Raw genomic sequence first — 16037 nt, forward strand, 5'->3', positions numbered from 1 at the left:
CCTGCCGCGTGGTGCACCCGAGAGTGCTGCTGGCGATGCAAACACACAACCTCGCACCGAAAGCAGGAGTCACAACGGAGATGCACGCGCACGCAGAGACGTGGGGGGAGAGAAAAGCCCCGAAAGGCACCTGCCAGCTGTTACCATACCTCGTACTTGCTGCTCCAGGCCCAGAATGACCTGCACCGCTTGCTGTAGGATGATCAGTTTGGTCTGTGCTTTGTCCGTTTTTAAGTGCATCTGACACATGCGTCCCAGTTCTTTAAAGGCCTCGTTAATGTCCCGTACACGCACCCTTTCCCTGGCGTTATTGGCCATTCTCCTCTCCCGGTCCCTCAGATCTTTGTCCTCCAGTGACAAGGCCTCGTCTGTACTGCTGGGTTCATAGCACCACAGGGATTAGTCAGGGGGGTGGTACCAAGGGGGGGGGGGCTATACGTTGCCGTGCTGGTAGTGCTTCTGGTGTCCACTGGAAACGGCTCAAACAGCCTCACTTTGCAAAGCCAATTCATCTCAGGCGCTTCCTGGAGCGGCCCGGGCTATTCGGGCTGCACGTTGCCTCTGCGAGCCACGGGAAGGTGCTGCCAGCACGGGGCTGGGCTCCCATGGGGCTGGAGGGTGCTGCCAGGGGCGAGGGTGGGCAGTGGATGCAGTATCGACAGCGACACCTTCTCCCCTCTGCAAAATTTTGCCCTCCTGTTCGTTTTCGGCTGAAAACTAGAAGTTCAAGGTGGGGGTCTCAGCCAAAAGCATCAGGTTCATCCCTCAAGGCAGGACTTTTTGGCAGAAAGCAAATCCCTCTTTGTAAGATTTCCTTCCAAAATTCCATCTGCAGCAAAATCCTACCAGTCAAGGCGTTTCGGGCAGCCGTGCCGCAGCAGCGCGATGCAGCCTGGGCCGGCACCCTCTTACGGGTGGGGGATAGCACCAGGGGCAGGAGCCGAGTGCTCCCGGCTGCTGCTGAGGGTCGGTCTTGGATGCAGACACTGAATCCAGGTCTTTCAACACAGCCAAAATCACTCTGGAAGGGGGTGATTTTCTTTCCCAGGCACGGTCAGGAGCTTTGGGAGAGCCTCCACCGCTGGCAGCACCCCAGGGGTGCCCAAAACAGGCAGGGACAGGGGGGAAGGCAGAGTCGTGCTGGCAGCATCTTAAACTGTGGCCTCGCCTGCAGCCCGTCCCCTCCAAACCCCCAATTTACTGTACAGACGACCTTCTCCCCCAGAGCAAAAATTCTTGCAGGAAAGACACCTATCTGAAGAGGGTCCTTGGGTGAGACCTGGCACTGGAAGGACTGTGGCCTTCGGCTCCAGGGGAGCCACGTGGGGATAAGCCATCACCAAAGAGGGGCTGCAGAGTCAGAGCCTTCCTGGGTGCACTGCGGGGTCTGGAGAGCCTCCAGACGTGCCCGACTGTGTGGAGGGGGAGGAACAGCTCTGCATGCAAGCGTTTGCCTGTGTGGGACAGAGGGTTGCTCACCGTCCCTGCCTGCATCCTCTCCTTGCTGCCTTGTCCCTGCTCATGTCCCCTCCTCACTGCCTCAGTGCCCCAGCTGACGCTGCCACCTTCTCTCCAGCATGCCCAGGATGGCCGGGGGGAGTGGAGCCACCAGCTACCCCAGCACCCAAGCCCACCCATGGCAGGAACCCAGCTTGCTCCTCCAAGCACACACCGGCAGCCGCAGTTCCTGGCTGTTGGCTCTCCCCAGCAGGGAAACAGCTCCAGCAGCACCTTGCACGCCACAGCCAGGCAGGACGGAGCCATCTCCCCGCCACCGGTGAGTGCTGCTTGGCAGTTTGCACCACTCTGCGGGGTCCTCCGGGTTATAAGGACGTGCGGTGCCTTGGCTGCCTTGTGCTCCGCTCAAAAGGGGCACTGACCTCCCTGCCTGGCCCCCCGCAATGCCCCCCAATCTTCTCCTTTCCTTTCCTGCCTCGTTAGCTGCTGATGGCAGCAGGAGGATTGTGGCAGCCCTGGCTGGGCATGCGGGGACCTGACGGCCCCGCTCCCACAGCAGCCCTGCGGGAGGGGATGTGGAGGTCGGCTTCTTTTCTGCAACGCAGCCCGAAGGCCAAACCCACCAGAGAAGGGACATCCTAGCTGCCTGCGCTAACGCCTGCTGACAGCAGCACACAGGGCTCGGCTCGCTTCCCTGGCTGCGTCCAAGAAGGGTTTAAAAAGGGACAAGCGTGGGAGACCAAAGTGAACACGGTGCCAACTCTGTCTAGCCCCTGCCCCCCACCGCCCCTCGGCTCCTGCCTCGATCCGCAAGCAGCAAGTACAAGGTAGAGAGTGGGACCACCGAGAGGTCACGGCTGGGGACTGTCTGTAGGAGATCAGAAAGAACAGAACCAAAAAATAGGAACTCGAAATAAAAAAAAAATAAAAAGGAAGGGGAAATTAAAAAAGAGACAGGAAAAAATAAACATGTTATGAAAGGCAAAAAATTACAAACTGAAGAGAGGCACAAAGGACTCCAACATCAATGCAACAGCAGAGGCCAGCAGAGAGGAGCACAGCCAGGCACAAACCACCGATGCGTGTTACAACAGCCTCTGCAGAGAGAAAGGGGGTTAACCTGCCACAGCACCCTGCGCATCGGGGCTGGGGACCGGGAGCATGCACTGCGGGATGCAGGAACAAAGCAGCAAAATCCTCCGGAGCGGGAAGCCAAGCCCTCCGCTTCCCCTCCCACCGGGACACGGCACCCGGGGCAAGCATGGGTGGCCGAGATGCGCGCACACGCACGTGGGAAGGGAGAGAAGGGAGCGAATGGAGTGAGTGTGCCCTGACAAGGGCAAGAGCCTGCAGCTCCAGACTCTGCTAGGGATGTGCAGTGCTCCCAGCTTGTGTCAGAGACCAGTTTGTACAGGCAACAAGGGCTGCTCAACCCTGGGCTCAGCATTTCCATCCCACTGCCCCTCGCACGGCTCCAGCGATCTCCAGGGGTTTGCTGGGTGCCCGCAATCCCAGGGGTGCAGTGGTGGGGACAGGAGCACAGAGCCCCATGCCAGGCAGGCAGGGAGGACAGGGCATCGCTCATTGCTGCTGCGGCTGCAGGCAGAGATGGGCTCTGTGCTTGGAGCAGCCCTTGGAGAGATGTCAGATTGGGCCACCTCTGGGAGATTTGCTGGTTTTGGGTTTTTTTTTTTCATTTTGCTGGCCAAGCAGCTGAGCAAAACACCTGGCTGCGGGAAAGCAAGGACGGCGCAGGTGTCCCCTCAGGGACCAGCATGCAGCACACGCAGTGGCAGTGGGGAACAAAAGAGAGAACAGCAGGGATGCAAAAAAAAGGGGGGGGAAAAAAAGAAAAAAAAAAAAAAGGACATCAACAGCCTTGGGAACACAAGGCCACAAGGGAGAGAGACAGTGCGAGGCACCACAGCACATGTCACAGGAGACAGACAGACAGACAGCCCCGTGCCGATCAGATACGTAAAATATCACCACTCCGGGACCCTCACTGACCTCTAACTTGTTGCTCCAGGTTCAGTATGACTGATACGGCCTGGTGTAGGATTAGCAGTTTGGTCTGCGGTTTTTCGCTGTTTAGGTGGAGTTGGCACATGCGTCCGAGCTCTTTAAAGGCCTCGTTGATGTCACGGACCCGCAGGCGCTCACGGGCATTATTGGCGACCCTCCTTTCTCTCTCTCTCTCGGCTTTTTGCTCTGGGGGAAGAAGATCGTCCTCCTCATCCTCATCTTGACTAATGGTTTAAAATAAGAACGAGACAGGGACATTCCTCGTGTGCACTCTCAGCACTGGTCAACTCACAGAAAAGAAACACACGTCGAGGCACCGAGACGCCAAGCCCCGCGCGTGGCCCAGTGAGCTGGAGCGCTGTGCCCCGTGTGCCCCCACCAAGACGTGCCGGCCCGGTGCCCTGCGCTCAGACACAGGGACACAAAGTGACTTTGGAGAGAAGCAATTAGAGGTCTTCTTCTGCCTCTTTTGTTTGTTTGTTTTGTTTTTAAACAACAATGAAAGAAACCACAACAATGCGATTAAGGCCTGAGCTTGTTGCCAGGAGGTGCAGGGTGGCCCGGAGAAGGTGTGGGGGTCAACACTGGTGTCCCAAGCTGGCTTTTTGGGAAGACACAGCCCTCTGCCTCCAGGGCAGGAGGTGGCTGCAGTCTGGCAGGAGCGGGGCTGGCACTGCCCTCCAGGCAGCATCACCCTGGCGAGGTCTCCAAGCCGATGGTGAGGTTGCAGCACGTTGGAAGGACTCTACCTGATCCACTGCCACATATCTGGCTGGGTGTGACAGAGGATACAGGAGCCCAAAGCAGACAGTGGAGACAACCCAAAGCAGGGAGGAGGTCAAAACCTTCCCCACCCCTGGCTGAGGGGAGCCAAGCGCTCAGTCCTTTCTGTGCACGGCCACAAACAACACCCCGAGCGACCACGTAGGCGGATGCAGCTCGTGTGGATAAGGCGCAAGCCCTCTGCTTTATGAGCATGAGGAAGCCCTGTGGCCGCAGGGACGGGAGCCTGCAGGAGAGGGTGGCAGGGATCCTTCCCTGGCATGGCCCAAAGCGGCCAGCCACGGGGAAGCAGTGGGAGCCCAGGCTGTGCCCGCTTCTGTGTGAAGACACACAGGGCTCCTGCGGTGGACAGGGGTTGGCGGGTCTGCACCGCAGGACGACCCCCGGCCTCACCAGGCTGAGCCCAGTGGCCGGTGGGTCACTGCGGCCGTACCCCAGCCCAAATGCCCCCAGCCTGGTTACAGAGTAAGTGAAGGGAGAGACCTGTTCAAAGAGCACCTTGTTCTGTTCCGGGAGGGTTTCAGCTCCTTCTTCTCCTCTTCTGAGTTATCTGCCACCGACGTGTTCTCTTCATCCTCCTTCTCTTCCCTCTTTATTTCGCTGGTTCCCGAGGAGACGCTGCTTCGCCCCAGCCCCCCTGACAAGCCTGCTGAGGAAGCAGAGCCACACATGGAGGTTGGAGGGGCCTGACCCACAACAGAGGGCTGGGGGGGTCCCCAGGCCCTGCTCCTGCTGCGCTGCATCGCCAGCATGCGGCATCCCGGACTCATCCTGCATTGCTGGTCTGCAGCAAGAGGAGCTGGAGCGGTGCTGACTCTGCCCTGCCACCGTTCCCCCGGTTCTTCTCTCCCCACCTCCCAGCCCCTCCAGAATCAGAGCCCAACCCCCCCCAGCAGAGCAGGGCCCAGGGGCTCTTATGCACCCACAGCTAGCAAGAGGGACAGGAACATGTAGGTCAAACCTCTGGAAAAGGCTCAAGTAGAAACTGCCTTGCGGCTGCTGCAAGGAAGCACTGGCCTCGCAAGAGCACCCATCTTCCCCAAGGCTGCTGCTGCACAGGGCTGGACCTAATGGGTGACCCCAATCACCCCCACGGCAGGCGAGCCTCAAGCGTGCACGGGTGCAGAGCTGCCTTACCGCTGTATGTGTCTTGCTGCCTGTTGAGGTCGGGGAGTGAGCTGGGCTGTGACGGAAGTGTGACATGGTTGTGGAGCATGCTGGGGTTGCTGGACAACCCATCTTCGGGGTGACCTCCTCCCACCTACAGCAGAATAAGCAGAGCAAGCCTTTGAGGGGGGGGAAGTGTCACGGCCAGCAGGCGTGGGCATAGTCACCCCAAGCACAGCCGTGGGGCTCCGCAGACCAGGCTGAGGCGCAACCGCGTGCCCTCCTCGCACACTCCCACCACCCAGAGCGCTGGCATGCAGGAGGGAAGAGCCAACCTGCTCCAGCACCAGCTCTCCTCCAGGGACCGTGGCGGGGGCACTGCAGAAAGCAGCTCCGTGCCCTGCACATCAGCTGGACCAAGCAGAAAGCCCCCCTCAGTGCTGTCTCCCCCCACTGTGGAAAAGCCTCTCTCTGCCTGGATACGAGGCTGGCACACTGGAGAGGACACCCTGGCTGGGCTGCACGTGTCCTGTCTCCATCAAGCACCAACATCTCTGCCACCTCCTCAGTGCCACCAGAGCAAGGGACATCCCAGCAGCACGAACTTCGCTCTGAAGGGCCTGGACGCAAAGGGTGAGAGTCAGGCAGCCTTTCTGAGCCTGCACTATGCCGGCCAGGGACCGACAGGACAGAGCCAGCCCTGCTGCAAACACTCTTGTTTCTGCAGCTGGCAGCAGTTTGCAACAGAGGACACACATGTGATTCATCGCTTAGTAGTAGAGTCTGGGGACCTTGGAAGGGAAGCCCATCTAGTTCTCTAGAGAGACTGGAGACACGTTACTGTTTGCTGCAGCAGGCAACCAGCTCTGCCAAAAATGTGCTCCCGTGGTCACCAGCCTCTGGACAAGGGGGGACTCTGGTGACCCAGCAGGGGACCCAAGCATCCACATGCTCAGGGCGCCCAGGATCTGTTGTGCTCCCTGGAGCCTGAATGAGCCATCACACATCAGCACTGCCCACGTGCACAGAAGGACGCGGTACCTGCCTGAACAATTTGGAGCAGAGAAGTCCTGGTGATATATATACTTGCGCTCTATACCCGCAGTCCTGCCCTGCACCAGATCCCTCTTGTCCTTCTCCCTGCATCCCCCAGGGATAGCTTGAAGCTGTTTTGAAGGATTTCCATCCATGTTGCAGGGGAAGAACTTTCACCACCTCTGCCTGCCTTGAGAAGGGGCATGAGCGAACTGCACGTGGGGCTTGTGCCCAAGAGCCACCACTGTGCTGAGCATGGATCCAACACCCCCTGCACGAACAGGGCAAGCCACTGCCCTTCTGTGCACGTCACCCGTTCAAAGCTGTCAACAGCTGACCCAAGCTGGACCACACTGAGCTATTCTCACACCAAAGGCAATGTCAATGTCCCTCCGGATGGCAGGCGACCCCATGATGTGGGTCCCTGGCATGTCCCCACCAGCTGCCACGATGCTTCCACACTTACCAGACTTGGGTGCCTGTTTCCCAGGGACATGACCGAGGCAGGGAAGGCCTGGCCCAGGCTGCCCACGGTGGCACTGTGGGCCGGCGCCGAGCCCAGGAGCCCATGCATGTCCCCATGGTTGCTCGGCATGGCAGCTGTCTGGCCCACGGCGTGATTCCTCAGCACGTGGATGGCTTCATCCAACCTGTCTTCCATTTTGTTTTGCTTGAAGAACAGGACAGAGAAATATGTCTGTGTTAATGTGTGTGAAGCCAGCAACCCACTGCAGCTCTCTACGCTAAAGAACGACTGGTGGCAATCGTGCACTCAGCTACTGCAAGGCAAGTATGGGGAGAAATAACCCTCTGATCCAGTCAGTGCCATCTCCTAAAAGCACAAGGGGTCACACAAGCGGAACTGCTCAGGAAAGGGAGGCAGAAACCAGCCAGAAATCTGTTTGGCTGGGCCAGACCCACAGGGATGTACACGGGCCAAAACAGGGAGAGGGTGCAAAGCTGCACCTCTGCCCGCAAGGCTCTGGGCTCAGGGAAGCAGTGCCCAACTCTGCTCAGCTGCTTCCAACCAAAATGTCCATCTACTGACTAACCATCTTCCTTCAGGCCCCAGATGTTTAGGGGACAGGACTTGACCCAAAAGTCCTTTACCGTTAGGCGCACAAGGGATGGAAGAGAAAAGAAGGCAGATCTTTCGGCGACACTTACTAAAGTGTGGAGGCTCCCTTCGTAGCTGGGAGATAAGGCACCCTGTCCGCTCGCTCGAGACCACTGGGATGTGCCTGCAAACAAACGAGGAGAGCTTGGGACCGGGCATGGCTGCCACTAGATGGGGCTGGAAGCTGGGCCACCATGCTGTGCAAGGGCCACCATGGCACCGCACGGCACTGTGGGCTCGCCTCTGCTCTGCCTCAGCAGGAAACTGAGCTCAGGCCTTCAGACCTCGAGAGGTTTTTAAATTTATATCGTCTCAGTGAGCTGGCAGCCAGCACACACGCTGTGCTCGCTCCAAGCCCACAGCAGCAGCGGGCTGGTGGGTGTACGTTGCTCTGCACCCCGGGCACTGAGGAGCCTCGGCGCCAGCTTTGCTGGGCAGAAACGAGACCTCTCTTGCCGGATGCAAGCAAAAGCAAAGACGGGCTTTCATCGGGCGTTGAAAAGGGTTTTTAACTAGTTGGCTGCTTCCCAGTTCCCACTGTGTTCCTCCCACGGGAGACAAAACCAGGGACACAAACTCTCCCAGCCTCTCCAAGATGGGAGGCTCAGACGCAGGGTCTGTCTGAAGGGCAGGACTGACACTTTAACTCAAGCACGTGGCGGTGCTACCATGTGGGCCAGGCTCAGACCTCCAGCAAAGCCGCCTGCTAAAACTCCTATGCAGAGGCAAAGCCAGGCACAGGCAAAGCCATCATCCTCACACATGTGGCGTTCGCCGCACCCAGGCGCTGCTCGGCTCCAAATGGGGGAAAAGCTACAACCAATTAAAGCAGACAGACATGCAACTTCACAGGAGACATTTAGAAAGTATCTTCAAGTTTGCTTGTCCTTCCTCTTCACTCTCCTGTTTTTAAAAATAAATGGGATTTGACGAGATTGCCAGAAGTGTCTTTAATGAGGGTTTGGGGCTGATCTGGGAAGTACACTGCCTTGGACCTCCTGAAAGCAAACCTGACATTCCCTTTTACACAGAGAGCAACATTTTTTACCTACCTGCAAGCCCCTGAGGGGAGCCGACCGGTGTAGAGGGGTTTGATGAGAAGTTATTGCTAGAGTGATCGGGGGAATAAATCTGGAGCGAGACAAGCAGAGCACGGTCAGCAGCACCCACCCCTGCGACGGCTCTCCCCCTCCCCAGCAGAGCCACCAATCCCAGTTGCAGGGAGGACCTCCCAATGGAATCACGTGATGGCATCTCCCTTCCCATACCCATACCAGCTCCCAGCCTGCTAGTCCCCCCACCGTTCCCCCATTAACGCCGGGGTCTCTCTCTGTCCCCACTGCCACCACCCCTGCAGCTACAGCCTCCGTTCTTCAGGTCCCACCTCGGAAGGAAGCGAGAGCCCCAAGGAATTATTGCAGGGTGCAGTGCTGGCACCCCTCTGCCACCATGCAGAAACAAAGGTCCTTGCACTGAACGGGACAGAGGCAACCCTGAGCTCTGATAGCCCAGTAGGCCAGTGCCCTCCAGTTGGAACCAGCACACATAGGGCCAGGACTACTGGGACCTGCAATTCCTGCTACGAGGGCTGCATAGGGTCATCTTGCCAGACCAGTACCAGGCTGTGCAATGTACCATGTGCCAGACCAGCTGGCTGCAGAGCCAGCTCGTGGGCACGGGTCTCCAGGACCACCATAACGTCCAGTGCCTCAGCTTCCCCATCTGCCAAAACGTGCTTTTGCACAGTGCCAGGACTCAGGATGGCACACACAGAGGGCGGAAAACCCTCCCCTCAGAAGCTGCCATGTTTTTGGGGTGCATTCACCCAAACTTCTCAACATGTGCATCTTCCCTGCCGCCCAGAGGGTCCCTGCTATAGAGGGGAGGTCCAACGCTGCAACAGGATAGGGACTGGGTCAAGGATCTGCAGAAATTCTTACTGAAGCTAGTGCCTTCCCGAGCGCGTCTCCTGAGCTCCCAGCTGTGGTTCCTCTGTTACCTGCTGAGAGAGGACACAGACATCACTGCCAGGGCACTAGAAATACAGCAGGACAAGGCATCCGTACAAGACCTTCTCTGGGGTCACCTGCTCTGAGATTGAAACTTCTTGCTCTTACTGCTTTGCTTGAAAATTAAATGGATGCTGAGCTCAGAGCAGCCTGGACAAGGGCACACACACCCCGGCAGCTTTCATGGGGCTGCAGGAACATCTTTATAAGATGCTGGGTCGAAGGTGTCATGCCATCGCGATCAAATGTCTCTGCTGCAGCACGGCCTATTTTTGCAGGGCATCTTAAGCCCCTACAATCCCAAACTTGCTTCCCTTCCTCTAAACAAGGTTTTTTCTACAAATCAAGGTCAGGCTCTTCATTTCCTGGGGAACATGAGTTCATTTCAGTAACAGGTTTTGTAACAGGTTCAACAGGGTTAGAGATTAAAGCACTCGGAGGTTTAACGTGGTATCCAAATGCAGCACAAACATTCCTATTCTGGATTTAGATGAACAGCTTCACACATACCCCCGCCTTCCCGCAACGCAGGTGCAAATCCTTCCCGCAACTCATTTAAGCCATGGCACCTCCAAGAGATAACGTCACAGATCCTGGTCTCCTCCCAGATCCACCAAGCGAGGTGTAAACCCCCAAGCCAGCACCCTGTTTCCCTGCTACAGCCTGCCCAGGTATCCAGCACCAATAACCTCACTGCGCCTCTTCCTCACGCAGTTAACTCCATGCCCAGGTGGCACACAAGGGATAAAAAGCATCTGGGTACACTGACACATATATCACAGCCTCGAGGGCCAGAGGTTTGCACAAGACTTTGATTTTCCAGTTAAGCCTCTGCATGGCAGTGGAGCAAGAGGGGTCATGCTGGAGATCACCACGTGCTCGAGGACAGTACGTACCCATCATGCTGTCTGTCCCGCTGATCGGGGGGGTGTGACTGGAGACACCGTACGGCGTGGAGGCAGAGGAAAAGCCAGACACAGAGGGGAGTCCGCCGTTAACCTCTCCTGAATGAAGCTGGTAGTTCTGGCAGAGAGGGGGAAGAGGGGTGAGAGGTGCCCTTGAAAGGCTGCCAGGCTTCGGGGTCCAGGCCAGGACGCAGGTCCTGCCTGTCGGCAGCCGCCCCAAGCCGACAACTACGGGATGAGGTGACACGCTGCCACTGGCCGGCCGAGCGGAGCCCCCCAGCCCACCCGTGGGGCAGCGCGGGGACGCGTTACCATGCGTTCGTGCTGATGTAAACTGTTGAAGCCACTGGACTGCGGGAGTGGGGAGGAGGAGCTGCCCAGCATGGCACCGTAACTCGACTGGCTCATGGCACCCGGTGAACTCCACAGGTCTGGCGAGTTATGGAGCCCGTCTGGAAGGAAAACCAGGGCTGAGCGGGGCAGAGACGCTGCCCACATGGCGGCAAGTCAGCCCGGGCTGAGGGGCTGCGTCCGTCCCCATTGCGTCCTGCCTACGCTGAGCATCACCTGCTGAGCAAATCGGAGCCATTTCAGGGCTGCTTCGTGTCTCGTGCACTCCTGCCCCGAGCTCCCTCCATCTCACATGCTGTGCAATTCCTGCCGGGGTTGTTAATAACTCACCTGCCATATAAAAGGCTCCGGGATACACAGTGCTGGGAGGTTTTGAGGGAGTATATCCAGCTGGATCCCTGCTGTAGTCATCACCTGAGTTGGATGGATACACCTGCGGGGCAGAAAAGGGGTTAAAGAGAAGTGCTTGGCCACTCCATGGCCCTGCATCCTCCCCACGGGTCACTCCACCCCATGCAGCTTCACTTTTATTCATCGAAGCAGACGACAGTCAGTCCCGCAGCAAAGCCAGGGGGAACCAAAGCAGCTCAGCCGAAATCACGGCTCTGCCAAGGAGCAGCACCGGGGACGGAGCCGTCACACAGACACGTCCTATCTGCCTTCCCATAACATCGCAGACCCCCGCAGCCCCCTTCTACAGAAGATGCCGGCGCCAGCAGAAGTTTCAACTCTGCTCTAGTTCCTTTTTCTGCGGTTATAACTTTTTACGGGTAACCACAAAAGCTGTCATTTCTGTGTGCTAACCCCGCACCCAAGGGCGCGAGCTGGGAGGTGACAAGAGGAATGGACGAGGCTTCGGGACCTGCTCACCGCTGCGCCGACCCTGCCGTGTGCTGGGCTGCGGCACCGTGACGGCAGCAGCCGCTCCCGAGCACGGCCTCTGCTCAAACCCTTCACAGAAATCAGCCCATCCTGCTCGAGGGGAAACTGAGGCATGGGGGAAGCTGAGGGCTGAGCAGTCCCTCAAAAGGGATATCACACGGGAGGGGATATCTCTCGGACAGCTTTTGGCCAGATTTCTGCAGCACCGTTCAGCTACGTTATTTAACAGCCTATTAAGCAAAAGAAAAGGCTTTTTTTTTTCTAAATTAACCAAACCCATCCTAGAAAGCCCTTACCGAAAATCATCTTGTGCCCATGCAAAAACATCCTTTTTTTTTTTTTCAAAGCAGAAATTCAACACGCAAAGAAACTGAAATGCCACTTAAAATTACGTGAGAACTTTTGTTACAACTTATTTTCATCCTCATTGATTCATTCTGAAACCACTAATAATTTTTTTTTTAAATACACACGAAAGCAGAGGCGGGTGCAGGAGGCTGGCTGGGTATGCTCAGCCAGCTCTGCCTGGAAGACACAGCTCTCTTTGGAAAGGAAACCTGCCCTGAGTTTCTCTTTCCCCACACCCAGCCAACTCCCTCTGACCCCTTGTCTCACCCAGCAAGAAGGGGCAAAATCATTCTCTATTTCTGTAAGTGCCCAGAACACCAAGAATTTCTTCTTTTATTGTAGGGGGCGTTAATAGAAAATAGGGATCTTTTTGTTAAAAAAAAAAAAAAAAAAAAAAAAAAAGACCTCTGAAAAGCATCAGTGATTGCACTTAAATATATCGCTTCATTTTCCCCTAGCAGCCGCGGTTCCTGCTTCTCAGAGTAGCTTTCCTCAAAGCTGGGGAGGAGGGGGTTTCAGAGCCCCAGGGGCATCCCCAGCCCCTTGCCACCCATCGGCTCTTGGGCAGCGGGTAGTGGGACACTGCAGGGCAATGGGGAGCTGAAAGCAACTTGCGGGCATTGGTGCTACAGATCGAGACTGGGGAACTTGTAAAATAAAGAAAAAAAAAAAAAAGAAATAAAAATAAAGAGAGGGGGAAGGGAAAAACCTGACAGACGCTGGCAGCTGCCCTTCGTCCCTCGTTCAAAAAAGAAAATTCACGGCACTTCGCCTTTGCGTGGTATCGCAGGACAGCGTCGGGGTGAAGCGGGCGCACGGAGCCGCGCGTGGGCAGCGCGTGCGGCCGGGGAGAGCAGGGGAATGGAGGAGGCTGCAGAGAACAAGAATCCAGTAAATTGACTTTTCCTATAATTTGATTAAATAGCGGGAGCTGGGACAGGGAATCGAATGAAGCACGTCTAATAGCCCCGCGCCATCTGCCAGGGGCTGGCACCTGGCCAGCGCGCGAGGCAGCTGTGCGGCAGCGGAGCGAGCGCGGGGGGGCCACGGCGAGCTGCAACATCCATTTAATAAATCCAGAGCGAAAATAAGAAGAATGAAATAGCAGGGATGAGCGCACCAGGGTTGCAAAGCAGGGGGGAGTTCGCCTTGCGGCATATCCGCCCCGCTCCGCCATTCCTGACCTTCCCCCCCCCGCCCCCATCTCCTGTTGGATCCCGAGGAGACCAGGTTTCACCCCAGGAATGACCCTGGCCCCTCCAAATCCTTCGTTTCCCTGCTCAACGCACGGGAGGCTGTGAAAAGCCAACTCTGCTCTTCCCCGCACCGGCCGAACGAAGAGCATCCCAGCCCCGCTGCGTGCGGGGGAGACGGCCGAGCCGGCGGCCACCGGCCAAGCGCCGCAGGAAACAGTAAATCAGCGCCAGGTCCCCACTCCCCACCCCACGGCCCCAGCCCTCGAGCCGGCGGCGGCCTCGGGGACCTCCAGGTGAGGTCATTTCCTCTGGCTAAAATTGCCAGCGCGGCGAGAGAGCCGCTTGAAGAGCCCCAATGCTGGGATTCGCAGGGCTTTGTGGTGTTGGGGGTTTTTTTTGTTGGTTTTTTTCCCCCCCCTCCATCCCTGTTTTTCTTGCTTAAATGCATGAACTGGGGTGGGACTTCAGGCAGACTAAAGCTAAACAGAGCAGTGACCAGACTGTGAATTCGCAGGCTGAAACGGCTCCCAGCCACCGCACTCGCTGCGGCAACAAAATCCCGCAGGAACCGTCTTGCACAAAATCCCTCCTTGGCTTCCTCCGGCAAAGCCAGCCGATGTGCAGCCGAGGCTCGGGAGCCTCATCCAGCCCTGGGGTCCTGTGCCCGGACACACCAGCCTGCGGAGGAGCACGACCGCGAGCACTAACCCTGCTTTCCAGCTCCACGTCGCAGGAATGCTCGAAGGGTCTCCGTGCCCCGGGGGCAGCCCTGGCACATGCCACTGCCCCAGCCCAGCACCTATTTCACAAGAACTAACCCCAAAGGGCCATGGGTTACAAGCGCAGGTCCCTCCGCGCCCCTCCGCAGGCAGAGCCGCTCGGACCCGGCATCCCGTTTCACATCCCTCTTCAACCATCTCACGCCACCAATGTCTCTTGGTGCCTTCGGCAGAATCACTCCCCTTTCAGCCACCCTCAACTATTCCAGCCGCTGACCTCTCTGATTTTTCAAAGCAGCTAGGGAATTACAGATTAAAGCACTTTATTTTAATAAGATGCTGATTAACCTATTTATTTTGCACGGGGTCCAGCGATAACACGGGGCGGGCTCCTGCGCAGAGGAGTCAGACAAGAAAGAGCCTTTGATCCGCTGCCTTTGACGCTGGCAACTCCTTCTGCTCCACACCTCTCTCACCACCTCGGTGCCCATTTCTGTCCCCGGGTGTAGGAAGTCCAAAAACAAACGAAGAAGCCGGAGGTCACAGCAATGAGAGGGCAGCGGGAAGAGGCAGCATCAGCCCGTACACCAAAAACTGGAGCTTTGCGGTCAAGGGGCAGCCAAAGCGAGAGCCAGTGCTTTCTGGGCTGCAAAAGCCGGTGTGCAGGAGTCGGCTCAGACATAGGGAAGGGGCTGAGTTTTGGCAAGCGCCGAGCAGCTTTTCCTCTGGGAATCAGGGCCCTTTAGGGCACTGCCAGCACGATGGGCAGCAAGCCCCATCACCTTTGAAATCTGAGGCCAATAAAGGGCCATTTGTTGGGAGCGATGTTTTCCCCACATGTCGACCGGAGTTTAGGAGCTCCGAATTTCACACAGAAACTCAACGCAGCGATACGGATTCTGCTTCGAGCACATTTTCCCTGTTAAAACATAGACTCTTGGAGCAACTCAGCATTGCTGACTGGAGCTGGTTTCTGCATGATGTCGGTCCACATGGCACCTCCAATATCCTCCAGTCTGCGAGCCCAATCCGGCAAGCCCTCGGTGCCTTCCTCTCCCTCCGTCCTCCCAACATCAGCATCCCAGGGTCCATTTCCAAAGGCAGACCCCACGGTGGAGGTTACAGACCAAGCAAGGGAACGCCGCAGCACGAGATTTCCCCCACGGGTGGACACACAAGGGTGTTCCCCGGGGAGCGGGCGCCTGCTTCCCATCACATCAGCATCAGATTTGGGAGCGAGCGGCACGACACGCTCGGGCAAGGGCACGTCTCCAGCGCAGCCCCAGCCTGGGCTCCAGCTCGCCCGCAGAACAGAGCCCGCCCGTCCCCCTGCAAGCACGCAAACGCTCCAGCGAGGAATGCAGCCTCGGCTGCCGCACAGCCAGACAGCTCCCATATTCCTGCAGGAACCCTCCAGCCTGCTCCAATTAGCTTTCCTGGAGATCCCATTACTTCTAGCCACAAAGACATTGTTCAGTTTATTCCCCTGTAACAGCCGCGGGAGCATGGCTAACATATTCCTACAGGCTGCTCAGCTTTCTTATAAAACAGCCCAGGCAGCGCACACACCTGGAGCAGCCCCAGCTGCCTGCCCGCATTACAACTGGTTTGGTTTCCCTTCTGGAGTGAAATCCGATCGCACCAAATATTACATTTCACTCGGGCACTCGCGACATAACGTCAAACAGACGAGAGCCAGCAAGGGCAGGAGGCGGTGGGTCCCGGAGCATTGTGGCTCCTTCTCTCCCGTCAGTGCCCCAGCACCACAGTCTCACAGCGCTTCCTCATTTCTCCTACGTAGGAAGCTGTAGCTGAGAAAACCCTTCCCCATCCTGCTAAAATCCAAGCCCTCGATGTTTGGGGTGGCTGGACCCACAGGGCCGGCAGCTCTTGTGGCAAAGGCAGCAGGGATGCCCAGGGGATGGAGGAACGGGGAGGGGATACCTGCAGGGAAAACGCTCCTGCCACTTACCGAGGAGGGGAGTCCAGGAGGCACCTTCCGAACCTTTTTGGGCTGTCCATCTGGTTTAAAGAAAAGAAGAGAGGATCTAATTTTTGAAGGGGATTAGCAGGAGGGAAAACAACAAGCTACAGCTAAAAGT

General features: G+C 57.2%; 1 protein-coding gene across 24 annotated transcripts in view; it reads right to left on the reverse strand.

Annotated features, from left to right (window-relative positions):
- TCF3 (transcription factor 3) overlaps nt 1-16037 on the reverse strand; it is an 82132-nt gene that overhangs the window by 9041 nt on the left and 57054 nt on the right. For 6 of the 24 annotated variants that reach the window (XM_049808471.1, XM_049808475.1, XM_049808468.1 and 3 more), the window contains exons 8-18: nt 15908-15957; nt 11121-11223; nt 10752-10891; nt 10431-10557; nt 9466-9527; nt 8578-8656; nt 7576-7649; nt 6875-7078; nt 5404-5527; nt 4750-4915; nt 3469-3707 (exon numbers count right to left, since the gene is read on the reverse strand). In XM_049808471.1, coding sequence (XP_049664428.1) covers nt 3469-3707; nt 4750-4915; nt 5404-5527; nt 6875-7078; nt 7576-7649; nt 8578-8656; nt 9466-9527; nt 10431-10557; nt 10752-10891; nt 11121-11223; nt 15908-15957 — 1368 coding nt within the window. Of the gene's footprint in view, nt 1-149; nt 377-3468; nt 3708-4749; nt 4916-5403; nt 5528-6874; nt 7079-7575; nt 7650-8577; nt 8657-9465; nt 9528-10430; nt 10558-10751; nt 10892-11120; nt 11224-15907; nt 15958-16037 lie in introns of those variants that run through there. The other 18 variants (XM_049808490.1, XM_049808476.1, XM_049808477.1 and 15 more) reach the window with 16 other exon arrangements.

The sequence above is a fragment of the Accipiter gentilis genome, chromosome 8 (genome assembly GCF_929443795.1).
Source record: "Accipiter gentilis chromosome 8, bAccGen1.1, whole genome shotgun sequence".
In the NCBI taxonomy this organism is placed as follows: Eukaryota; Metazoa; Chordata; class Aves; order Accipitriformes; family Accipitridae; genus Astur; species Astur gentilis.